At 38.8% G+C, this 12,415-nt stretch overlaps 1 protein-coding gene across 3 annotated transcripts in view; it reads right to left on the reverse strand.

The window, feature by feature from the left end:
• The window catches only part of TEC (tec protein tyrosine kinase), a 139,970-nt gene that overhangs the window by 7,831 nt on the left and 119,724 nt on the right, over positions 1–12,415 (reverse strand). For all 3 annotated transcript variants that reach the window (XM_057502197.1, XM_057502196.1, XM_036892578.2), the window contains exons 12-14: positions 9,984–10,058; positions 9,068–9,239; positions 8,733–8,949 (exon numbers count right to left, since the gene is read on the reverse strand). In XM_057502197.1, coding sequence (XP_057358180.1) covers positions 8,733–8,949; positions 9,068–9,239; positions 9,984–10,058 — 464 coding nt within the window. The remainder of the gene's footprint in view (positions 1–8,732; positions 8,950–9,067; positions 9,240–9,983; positions 10,059–12,415) is intronic.

Here is a 12,415-nt window from a genome sequence, read left to right on the forward strand (position 1 = left end):
GCATACCTCATGGAACAGGGTAACATACCAAAGCTGTGGCCAGGCGGGACCCAAGCCCTTCCCCCACCCAAGCTCACGGGTGGGAGGAAGAGAAATGGAGCAGGGAGAGAGTGGAAGGACTGGGACTTCTGAATACCTAGCTCCAGAAATCTGCTCTGGGAGCACAAACCTACATTTCATAGTGCTTTCATGATATTCGCATTACTACTGGGTTGGAAAGTTAATACAGGCAGAGTTCCTGGAGAGACTGAGATTCCAGCTGCTTGTGGAAACCAGGGATCCATACCCGGCTGCTCTGGGACAAAAGCTTATACCTGTGTGCTCGGCCCACTGGTTAAGGCAGTGGAGACAGGCACAGCAGCCGGAAAGCGGGGAACAGCTCTTTCCTCTCCCCAGGCACCAATACCTCTCCCCGAGACCCCTGACATTGTTGAGGGGCTGAGCAGTTCCAGAGTAGAGCTTCTGGACACTAGAGGGCGCCATATACAAATATGAAACGCCAAAGGAACCTGGTCCAGAGTAAAATTAATAGAACCCTGGAGAGATTTAAATGACATGGACCTTATGACTCTTCCCGAAAGGGAGTTCAAAATAAAAATCATCAACATGCTAATGGAGGTACGGAAAGATATCCAAGAACTCAGGAATGAATTCAGGTAGGAGATCCAATCACTGAAGAGCACAATGGAGGGTATTAAAAGCAGGTTGGATGTTGTGGAGTAGACGATAAATGAAATAGAAACTAGAGAAGAGGAATACAGAGAAGCTGAGGCACAGAGACAAAAAAGGATCTCTAAGAATGAAAGAATATTGAGAGAACTGTGTGACCAATCCAAACAGAATAATATTCACCAAATAGGGATATCAGAAGAAGAAGAGACAGAGAAAGGGATAGAAAGTGTCTTTGAGGAGGAAGTTGCTGAAAACTTCCCCAATCTGGGGAAGGACACATAGTCTCTCAGGCCATGGAGATGCACAGATCTCCCAACACAAGGGACCTAAGGAAGACAACACCAAGGCATATAGTAATAAAACTGGTAAACATCAAGGATAAGGACAGACTATTAAAAGCAGCCAGAGAGAGAAATAAGATCACATACAAAGGAAAGCCCATCAGGCTAACATCAGACTTCTCAGCAGAAACCTTACAGGCCAGAAGAGAGTGGCATGATGTATTTAATGCCATGAAACAGAAGGGCCTGGAACCAAGATTACTTTATTCAGCAAGATTATCATTTAAATTTGAAGGAGGGATTAAACAATTCCCAGATAAGCAAAAGCTGAGAGAATTTACCTCCCACAAACCACCTCTACAGTCTATTTTGGAGGGACTGCTATAGATGGAAGTGTTCCTAAGGTTTAACAGCTGTCACCAGAGGAAATAAAACCACAATAAAGAAAGTAGAATAGCTAATTACTAAGCAAATGCAAAATTAAATTAACTATCCCCAAAGTCAAACAAGGGATAGACAAAGAATACACAATATGATACCTAATGTATAAAGAATGGAAGAGGAAGAAAAAGGAGGAGAAAAAGAAAAGAACCTTTAGATTGTGTTTATAACAGCATATTAAGTGAGTTAAGTTACACTCTTAGATAGTAAGGAAATTAACCTTGAACCTTTGGTAACCACGAATCTAAAGCTGGCAATGGCAATAAGTACATACCTATCGATAATCACCCTAAATGTAAATGGACTGAATGCACCAATCAAAAGACACAGAGTCACTGAATGGATTAAAAAACAAGACCCATCTATATGCTGCCTGCAAGAGACTCACTTTAAATCCAGACATACACAGACTAAAAGTGAAGGGATGGAAAAAGATATTTCTTGCAACTAACAGAGAAAAAAGCAGGAGTTGCAATACTTGTATCAGACAGAAATAGACTTCAAAACACAGAAAGTAACAAGAGACAAAGAAGGACATTACATAATGATAAAGGGGTCAATCCAACAAGAAGATATAACTATTATAAATATCTATGCTCCCAACACAGGAGCACCCACATATGTGAAACAAATACTAACAGAATTAAAAGGGGAAATAGAATGCAATGCATTCATTCTAGGAGACCTCAACACTCCACTCACTCTGAAGGACAGATCAACCAGACAGAAGAGAAGTAAGGAGACAGAGGCACTGAACAACATAATAGAACAGATGGACTTAACAGACATTTACAGAACTCTACACCCAAAATCAACAGAATACACATTCTTCTCAAGTGCACATGGAACATTTTCAAGAATAGATCATATACTAGGCCACAGTAAATTAAAAAATATTGAAATTATACCAACCAGTTTCTCAGATCACAAAGCTATGAAACTAGAAATAAATTACGCAAAGAAAATGAAAAATCCCACAAACACATGGAGGCTTCACAACATGCTCCTAAATAACCAATGGATCAATGACCAAATAAAAACAGAGGTCAAGCAATATATGGAGACAAATGACAACAATAATTCAACAGTGAAAAATCTGTGGGACGCAGCCAAGGCTGTACTAAGAGGAAAGTATATTGTAATATAGGCCTACCTCAAGAAAGAAGAACAACCCCATGTAAGCAGTCTAAACTCACAATTAATAAAACTAGAATAAGAACAACAAATGAGGCCCAAAGTCAGTAGAAGGAGGGACATAATAAAGATTAGAGTAGAAATAAATTAAATTGAGAAGAATAAAACAGTAGAAAGAATCAATGAAATCAAGAGTTGGTTCTTCAAGAAAATAAACAAAATAGATAAACCCCTAGCCAGACTTATCAAGAAAAAAAGAGAGTCTACACACATAAACAGATTCAGAAATGAGAAAGGAAAAATCACTACAGACACCACAGAAATACAAAGAATTATCAGATAATACTATGAAAAATTATATGCTAACAAACTGGATAACCTAGAAGAAATGGACAACTTTCTAGAAAAATACAACCTTCCAAGGCTGATCAAGGAAGAAACAGAAAATCTGAACAGACCAATTACCAGCAACGAAATTGAACTGGTAATCAAAAACCTACCTAAGAACAAAACTCCTAGACCAGATGGCTTCACTGCTGAATTTTATCAAACATTTAGTGAAGACCTAATACCCATTCTCCTTAAAGTTTTCCAAAATATAGAAGAGGAGGGAATACTTCCAAACTCATTCTATGAGGCCAGCATCACTCTAATACCAAAACCAGGCAAAGACACCACAAAAAAAGAAAATTACAGACCAATATCCCTGATGAAGATAGATGCAAAAATACATCAAAAAGATCATCCATCATGATCAAGTTGGATTTATGCCAGGGATGAAAGGATGGTACAACATTTGAAAATCCATCAACATCATCCACCACATAAACAAAAAGAAGGACAAAAACCACATACTCATCTCCACAGATGCTGAAAAAGCATTTGACAAAATTCAACATCCATTCATGATTAAAATTCTCAATAAAATGGGTATAGAGAGCAAGTACCTCAACATAATAAAGGCCATATATGACAAACCCACAACCAACATTATACTTAACAGTGAGAAGCTTAAAGTTTTTCCTTTAAGATCAGGAACAAGACAAGGATGCCCACTTGCCCACTTCTATTCAACATAGTACTGGAGGTCCTAGCCATGGCAATCAGACAACACAAAGAAATAAAAGGCATCCAGATTGGCAAGGAAGAAGTTAAACTGTCCCTGTTTACAGATGACATGATATTGTACATAAAAAACCCTAATGAATCCACTCCGAAACTACTAGATCTAATATCTGAATTCAGCAAAGTTGCAGGATACAAAATTAATACACAGAAATCTGTGGCATTTCTATACACTAACAATGAACTAGCAGAAAGAGAAATCAGGAAAACAATTCCATTCACAATGGCATCAAAAAGAATAAAATACCTAGGAATAAACCTAACCAAGGAAGTGAAAGACCTGCACTCTGAAAACTACAAGACACTCATGAGAGAAATTAAAGAAGATACCAATAAATGGAAACACATCCCATACTCATGGATAGGAAGAATTAATATTGTCAAAATGGCCATCCTGCCTAAAGCAATCTATAGATTCAATGCAATTCCTATCAAAATACCAACAGCATTCTTCAACGAACTAGAGAAAATTGTCCTAAAATTCATATGGAACCACAAGACCTCGAATAGCCAAAGCAATCCTGAGAAGGAAGAATAAAGTAGGGGGAATTATGCTCCCCAACTTCAAGCTCTACTACAAAGCCACAGTAATCAAGACAATTTGGTACTGGCACAAGAAAAGATCCACAGACCAATGGAACAGACTAGAGAGCCCTGATATAAACCCAACCATATATCGTCAATTAATATATGGTAAAGGAGCCATGGACATACAATGGGGAAATGACAGACTCTTCAACAGCTGGTGTTGACAAAACTGGACAGGTACATGCAAGAGAATGAAACTGAATTATCGTTTAACCCCATACACAAAAGTAAACTCAAAATGGATTAAAGACTTGAATGTAAGTCATGAAACCATAAAACTCTTAGAAGACAACATAGGCTAACATCTCCTGAATGTAAGCATGAGCAACTTCTTCCTGAACCCGTCTCCTCAAGAAAGGGAAACAAAAGCAGAAATGAGCTCATGGGACTACATCAAACTGAAAAGGTTTTGTAAGGCAAAGGACATCATCAACAAAAAAAAAGGCATCCTACAGTATGGGAGAATATATTTGTAAATGACATATCCAACAAGGGGTTAACATCCAAAATATATAAAGAACTTACACACCTCAACACCCAAAAAGCAAATAACCAGATTAACAAATGGGCAGAGGATATGAAGAGACGGTTCTCCAAAGAAGAAATTCAGATGGCTAACAGACACATGAAAAGATGCTCCACATCACTAATCATCAGGGAAATGCAAATTAAAACCACAATGAGATATCACCTCACACCAGTAAGGATGGCCAGCATTGAAAAGACTAAAAACAACAAATGTTGGTGAGGATGCAGAGAAAGGGGAACCCTCCTACACTGCTGGTGGGAATGTAAGCTAGTTCAACCATTGTGGAAAGCAATATGGAGGTTCCTCAAAAAACTAAAAATAGAAATACCATTTGACCCCAGAATCCCACCTCTTGGAATATACCCAAAGAATACAACTTCTCAGATTTAAAAAGGCATATGCACCCCTATGTTCATCGCAGCACTTTTTACAATAGCCAAGATATGGAAACAACCTAAGTGTCCATCAGTAGATGAATGGATAAAGAAGATGTGGTACATATATACAATGGAATACTACTCAGCCGTAAGAAAGAAACAAATCCTACTATTTGCAACAACATGGATGGAGCTGGAGGACATTATGCTCAGTGAAATAAGCCAGGCGGAGAAAGACAAATGCCAAATGATTTCCCTCATTTGTGGAGTATAACAATGAAGCAAAACTGAAGGAACAATATGACAGCAGACTCAGAGACTCCAAGAATGAACTAGTGGTTACCAAAAGGGAGGTGTGTGGGAGGTGGGTGGGGAGGGAGGGAGAAGAGGACTGAGGGGTATTGTGTTTAGTACACATGGTGTGGGGGATCACAGGGAGAACAGTGTATCACAGAGAAGGGACATGGTGGATCTCTGGCAACTTGCTGCACTGATAGACAGTGACTGCATTGGGGTATGGGTGGGGAGTTGATAATATGGGTAAATGTAACCACATTGTTTTTTCATGTGAAACCTTCATAAGTGTGTATCAATCACACCTTAATAAAAAATTGAAAAAAAAATCTTCCAACAAGGTCTGGTTGAAGCATGTATAAACTTTTAAAGCAACTGGCAGTAATATTTTGTCTGTTGAATCTAATAAAAATCTTGTGCTTGTAAAAAGAAATATATATATATATATATATATATATATATATATAATGGCAAACTAAAGAATGGGAAAAAATATTTGCACACCATATATATGATAAAGGGTTAATATAGCAAATGTATAGGGAACTCATACAACTCAATAGCATACAAAAGTAAATAATCCAATTTAAAAAGTGAGCAAAGAACCTGAATATACATTTTTCAAAAGAAGACATATAAAAAGACAACAGGTACATGAAAAGATGTTCAGCGTCACTAATCATCACAGAAATGCAAATCAAACCACAATCAGATGTCCCTTCAAACCTGTTAGGATGGCTATTCTCAAAAACACAAGACATAAATGTTGGCAAAGAAGAAAAGTTGGAGAAAGGGGAATTCTTGTATATTGTTGGTAGGAATGTGAATGGTATAGCCATTATGGAAAACAGTATGAAGGCTCCTTGAAAAATTAAAAATAGAACTATCAGATGATCCATCAATCCCACTTCTGACTATATATACAAAAGAGATGAGATCAGTACCTCAGAGATATGTGTATTCCCATATTCATAGTAGCATTATTCACAATAGCTAAGATATTAAACAATCTAAGTGTCCATCAATGGATTAGTTAATAAGGATGACATGGTATATATATATATATATAATGGAATATTATTCAGCCATAAAAATGAAGAAAATCCTGTCATTTGCAACACTGTGTGAAACTGCAGAGCACTATGCCAAGTGAAATAAGCCAGGCAGAGAAAAACAAATACTGAATGGTATCACTTACATATAGAATCTATAAAAAAGAAAAGAAAAGTGGACAACTCATAAAAACAGAGAGTAAATGGTGGCTGCCAGGTGCAGGGTTGGGGACATGGGGAGATGTTGGTCCAAGTGAACAACTCTCACAAGAATTCTGAGGATTTAATGTGTAGCATAATAAGTATAATTAATAATACTGTACTATATACTTGGAATTTGCTAAGAGTACATCTTAAGTGTTCTCACCACAAACACACAGAGAGGAAATTATGTGAGGTGATGCATATGTTAATTAACTTGATTATGATAATCATTTCAAGATGTACAGATACAACAAGTCATCATGTTGCACACTTTAAATACATACAATTTTATTTGTCAATTATACCTCAATAAGACTGGGAGCAGGAACAGTGTTGTAAGCAAAAACAATATTATGACCCATAGTTTATATATGCAGAAATAGAGTCCAAGAGTTCAGGTAACCATCCTAAAACACATCTAGAAATCAAGTCTTCTGCTTACAAATCCTCAACTCTTTATTATACCCTAAATATAGAGAGAGCATAGCATAGTAGTCAGTGTGGACTCTGGAGCCAAACTCCCTAGGTCCAAACTCGGACTCCACAATTTACTTGACCACTGGCAAGTGATTTTATCCTATTTGCACCTCAGTTTCCTCATATGTAAAATAAGAGCAGGAAGAGTACCTACTCCTTTGGGTTGTTATAATTAAATGAGTTGACGTGTGTTAAATATCTACTGGAGTAATGCCTAAGGTGATTATTAAATTTCTTTAAGAATGCTTTGCTAGTGCTCTAGAAGATAATGCAAATAAACTTGTAGCTCTGGGTGGGGAAGGGGGTCCTCCTCTTGGAACAAATTCCCCTATGAATCCAGTGAAACCAAAGTAAGGCAAGGGGAAGGGCAGATTGGGAGAAACCATTTTTCTGCTCACAGCTTGCTCGAATTAGTTGGCCAGGCACAGCTCCGTGCATTCCTCATGGCCATGGTGTGCACACTCCCCCAGTCCTTTCTCCCCAGTCACCACTAGCCAAGCCCGCTCCGTTCCCTGTTTCTCTGCATCCATGGTGCACTCTCTACTTCCCCACCTGCCCCTTCCAGGGGGAACTCCATGGGCCAGTCCTTGGTGGCTGGCAGACACCAGCCCAACTACATACCAGGAGAAGAGAATGGCCACTTTCTCTCCACCCCTTGCCCCTGAGGCTGGGGTAGGCTGCGGCATAAACACCTACTGATGTGTAAATAGACTAAGGCTAGGAGGGAGATTCTGGAAATTCTGTCCTTTACCCCCACAAAGCTTCATGACAAGAAAGTTAAAACTAAAATATGGGGAAAAGTTCCAACTGAGAATCACATTCCTTTTGGTGAAAGAATCATCTTCAAGGTTTAACAGGGATTGATGATTCTCCCAACATGGTGAAAATAGACACATTTGGAAAAAACAGGCAGAGAAGAGAAGAAAAAGAAAATGAAGAATGGAGGAAAGAAGAAAGAAGAGAGAAGGAAAATTAAGAAGTGTCTCTATCACAATAATTGGAAACCAGTAATAAATTACTTTTTCTGTTATTTTCAGGAATTAACATGGTCTCCATCTTTTTCCAGTGATTTGAGAAATAAAGAAAATGAACTGAGGACTTCTACAGCTTCATCTTACAGTGCATGAGGTGGAAAAGAGGTTAGGATTTACTCAAAGGGTAAGTGAACCCTTAACTTCCCCATCTGTTACCATATGTAACTAATTTCACTTCTCCAAAGCTAATATCTTCTGCAAAACAATAATGGTCAGAAAGACTGGCCAGCTATTTCATGAGACTCTTATGGAGATCAAATAATTAATTCAACTGGCTTGGAAATATTACCTATGTAATTATGTATTATTTATACAATTGCCATGTAATTATGTATTACAAGTATTGGATTTAATAAAGATCTTTCTGTTAAAATTATGGGGTAAATTAAACTTACCAGATTTAAAGGTAATGGTGAAATACTGCTGAGGATAAAAATTGGGCATTAATACATCACTGCTCATTTGCTGACCCAGGGTTACAAAGGAATTTGGCCAGTGAACGGAAATACAGATGCTTTGATTACCAGATCTCTGTGGATGAAGCTGTTTCTCTCCAGGTACTCCATCCCTTCACACACATCTTGACACATGCTCAGCAGCACATCTCTACTAAAATGGCCTTGTCTCTGTCGGAGGAAATTCAGAAGGCAGCCCCTTTCCATGAATTCGGTGACAATGTAAATGGGTTTCTGTTGGGTGCAGACACCATAAAGCTGTACTAACTTTGGGTGTGTCAGTTTCCTGGGAAGGAAGTCATGCATACATATAGTTACTATAGGAAAATAAACCACCAGGGGTTTTAGCTGGTGAGGGGCCACATTTAATGCAAAAAGGGGAACCGGAAAGAACAGTAACTTACATCATCACTTTAGCTTCTTCTATAAAGTCTTCCTCACACATGGCACCTTCCCTAATAGCTTTGATTGCTACTTTGTACTGAGCTCGCCACTTGCCAAGCCTCACCACTCCAAACAGTCCGCTCCCCAGTTCCCTCATAAAGGTCAGCTCCGAAGGGTTAATCTCCCATTTTTCTGTGAAACAGAGAAGGAACATGAGAAAATTTAGAGAACATAGCATGCATCTGTGGGAAACAAAGAAACTATAACTAAGCTCAACTCGAAGGTACGGGATAAAATAATTACTGGCAAAACACGGAGCAGACTTTGCAACCTGCCTCTAAACTGTAAAAGGCAGCCTTCAACCCTCCAGGGAGGATGCGCCCTTTTAAGCAAGGCGGACTGAAGGCAAGAAGGTGACATGTAATAGGCAAATAACAGGAGAGCTTGAAGGTTCGGGGCACTTTTCAAAAAAAAAAAGGAAAAAAACAAATACTTCCTCCTTTCCCATTCTCCCCCCTCCAGATTTGTTTGTTTCCCAATACATCAAGTTGGAAATAATTTAACCTGCTGTTTAAAAGGCTCTGGGAGGAAGCAACAAAGACAATCAAGTTGGATGCCTTCTCTACTACCACCGTGCTCACTTTCATCTGAGTGACCAGCAAGGCCGGGGAGAACCAGGAAAGGCTTTGATTTATTTGAGATGTTACATGATCATGCTTATTTTTCACCAACAAAGTTTTCTGCTGAATTATGAATAATGATGAAAACAGAAAACCTAGGATTATTAGTTAGAAGTAGAATCATCTAAAAACCCATGCTATAAACTTATAAAAATTATTCCACTCTGTAGGATTCTAACACATCTCAACTGGTCTTGTGCTAATGGATTCTTTTCAAGCAAGATTAGTCAATGAAACTACAAAATGAGTGACCGACCATAGCTGAATCCTGCAGTGGTTGGCGCGTTCCTCCCCTTCGCACTGACTGGGTACCGCAGCCTGGTGACAAGTCCTAGAAATCAAAGCAAGTACTGCAGTCGAATTCACTTTTAATCGTTCCACCTGGTAAAGTGCTAAATGAGAAACTCATTTATAAGATGCATTCATTTATTCACTTAGTGATCATCCTCTGTATGTACATAACAGCACTGCGCTCAATGCTGGCAAAAAATAAAGAGGAAGGCAGGAAGGAAGATGATTCTACTCTCTGAGTTGACAATTTAGTATTTCTGTGGAGCATAAAACATTTAAGTATATATATTCTAGTATTCATTCAACAAACATTTTCTTTTAAATACTGCAGTGTTTAGCAGGCCCCATGCTAGCATATTCTCTTCTAAAATCTTTTAAAGGATGTTAAAAGGTTTCTAACAGTTATCATTAATTATTATTTCATATTCTTTCCCAAGACAAGATCTAAACTATGAAAGGGAATTACAGTGGTCTAATAAAAATTTAAGTGATTCAACTGACACAGCTTAATATTAGTAATCTTTGCATAAAAATCAAACTCTAAGATATCAACAACTGGGAATACTAACTACTGGAAATTAGTGAGGTATACTAAATCCTTTAACCTAAGATGCTTAGAGTATGAAATAAGACAAATGTTAGGGATCTTTCCTATCAACACCCACAGCATTCTTATATTACAGTACATCTCAGTAACTTAAAATTGTTATGTACTTCTCTGTCCCCATCCCCATCTCCCCCACCTCCATGGTAAGATCTAGGAGAGACAGAATCAATGACTATCTGGCCCACCACAGACTCCATAGAACCTGGCACAGTTCCTGGTAGACAGTAGGCACTTAATAGATGTTTGTTAAGTTGAGGTAATGGTGAAGAATGAAATTTATACAAGAACACAAATTTTAAAAATGGGGACATGTGAACAATGAAAAAGAAAATAACAGAATAAGAGAGAAGGAAAAGTTCTTTGAGGGATAAATGGATAGGAAATAAGTTGCTCAAATATTAAACATAACCTTTAACTCGTAAGTTTAACCCATTCACCCAGCAAATCCATTCCCAGGTAGGTATCCAAGAGAAATGAAACATATTGCCATGCAGAAACTTGTACACAACTGTTCACAGCAGCATTATTCATAGCCAAAATGTAGAAAGTACCCAAATGTCCATCAAGTGATGAGCAACAAAATGGATAAACAAAATTCATACAATGGATTGTTATTCATCAATAAAAAGGAATGGAGTACAGGCTACAGTATTTATACAGGTTTTGAAGAGGAACTGCAAAACAAATATGCCAAGTCAAAGACACTGGTCACAGCAGACCACATATTCTGTGATTCCATCTATATGAAATGTCTAGAATAGGCAAATTGGTAGAGAAAGAAGTAGGTCAGTGGTTGCATAAGGCTGAAAGGGTGAAGGGGGGGCCAGGAGATGACTGCTAATGTTCTTAGGTTATGGTTAGTCAGCACAACCCTCTAAAGATACTAACAGCCACTAAACCATGTATTTTAAATGCGTGACCTTTATGACATATAAATTATCTCTCATTAAATAACTGCTCCTATCATTATCTGAGGAAAGTGAACAGAATCACAAATAGCAACAGACTTCACAGAAGGTGCCTTTAATAAAATTTCAAAAGTTAATTTTCCATAAACTGGGTTAGACACTTGGCTAGTCCCTGCTCAGTTACGTCTTTGAAGTTCATGGTCAGAAACCTTCCATCTCATCCTGGGGAGCCTCACTGGGCATAAATGTGGTTTCTGTTTTGGTTTTCGGTTCGCTCCCACTCTGGGGGTAAGTGTAGCAGAGATTCAGGAGGGTGGAAACCTTGTCTGGGACATCATTACTCTACCCTTTTTAGCCTATATAGCACAGGCCAAAGCCCTGGGCTCATCTGGCAGCCTCTGTGACAACTTGAATAGACATATCTTTGAGTTTAGTTTAGCACTGTTCAAGAAAACAAAATCCAATGACACATTAAAAGAGGGTAAGGCCGACTTTATCCAGGGTCACTGTGACTGGCATAGAGACCCCTGCAATGGGATTTTAGAGCGGGGAAGAGATTGGGCTCCACTCCAAGCACAGTGTAGGCAAGTAGGACTTTATAGCTAAGCAGCAGGCTGGGGCGGTCAGAGGATGGAAAAATCACTAAGAGAAACACTGGTTGGAAGGGGGTGCAATTCTGGGCAAACCAATCCCACAGGATTCTTGCTGGAGACCAACCAGAGCAGCCACACGCCCCAAGGGGATGGGGACCATGAGGAGCCTCGTCACACACTGACAGTGATCAGGTATCAGACATCAAGGATAAGGAGTTGCTGACTGAGCAGGCTTCCTCCTAAAACTGGGTGTTCACAGGTGGGCCTGGGACATGATTCAGGAGTCTGA

The sequence above is a fragment of the Manis pentadactyla genome, chromosome 5 (genome assembly GCF_030020395.1).
Source record: "Manis pentadactyla isolate mManPen7 chromosome 5, mManPen7.hap1, whole genome shotgun sequence".
In the NCBI taxonomy this organism is placed as follows: domain Eukaryota; kingdom Metazoa; phylum Chordata; class Mammalia; order Pholidota; family Manidae; genus Manis; species Manis pentadactyla.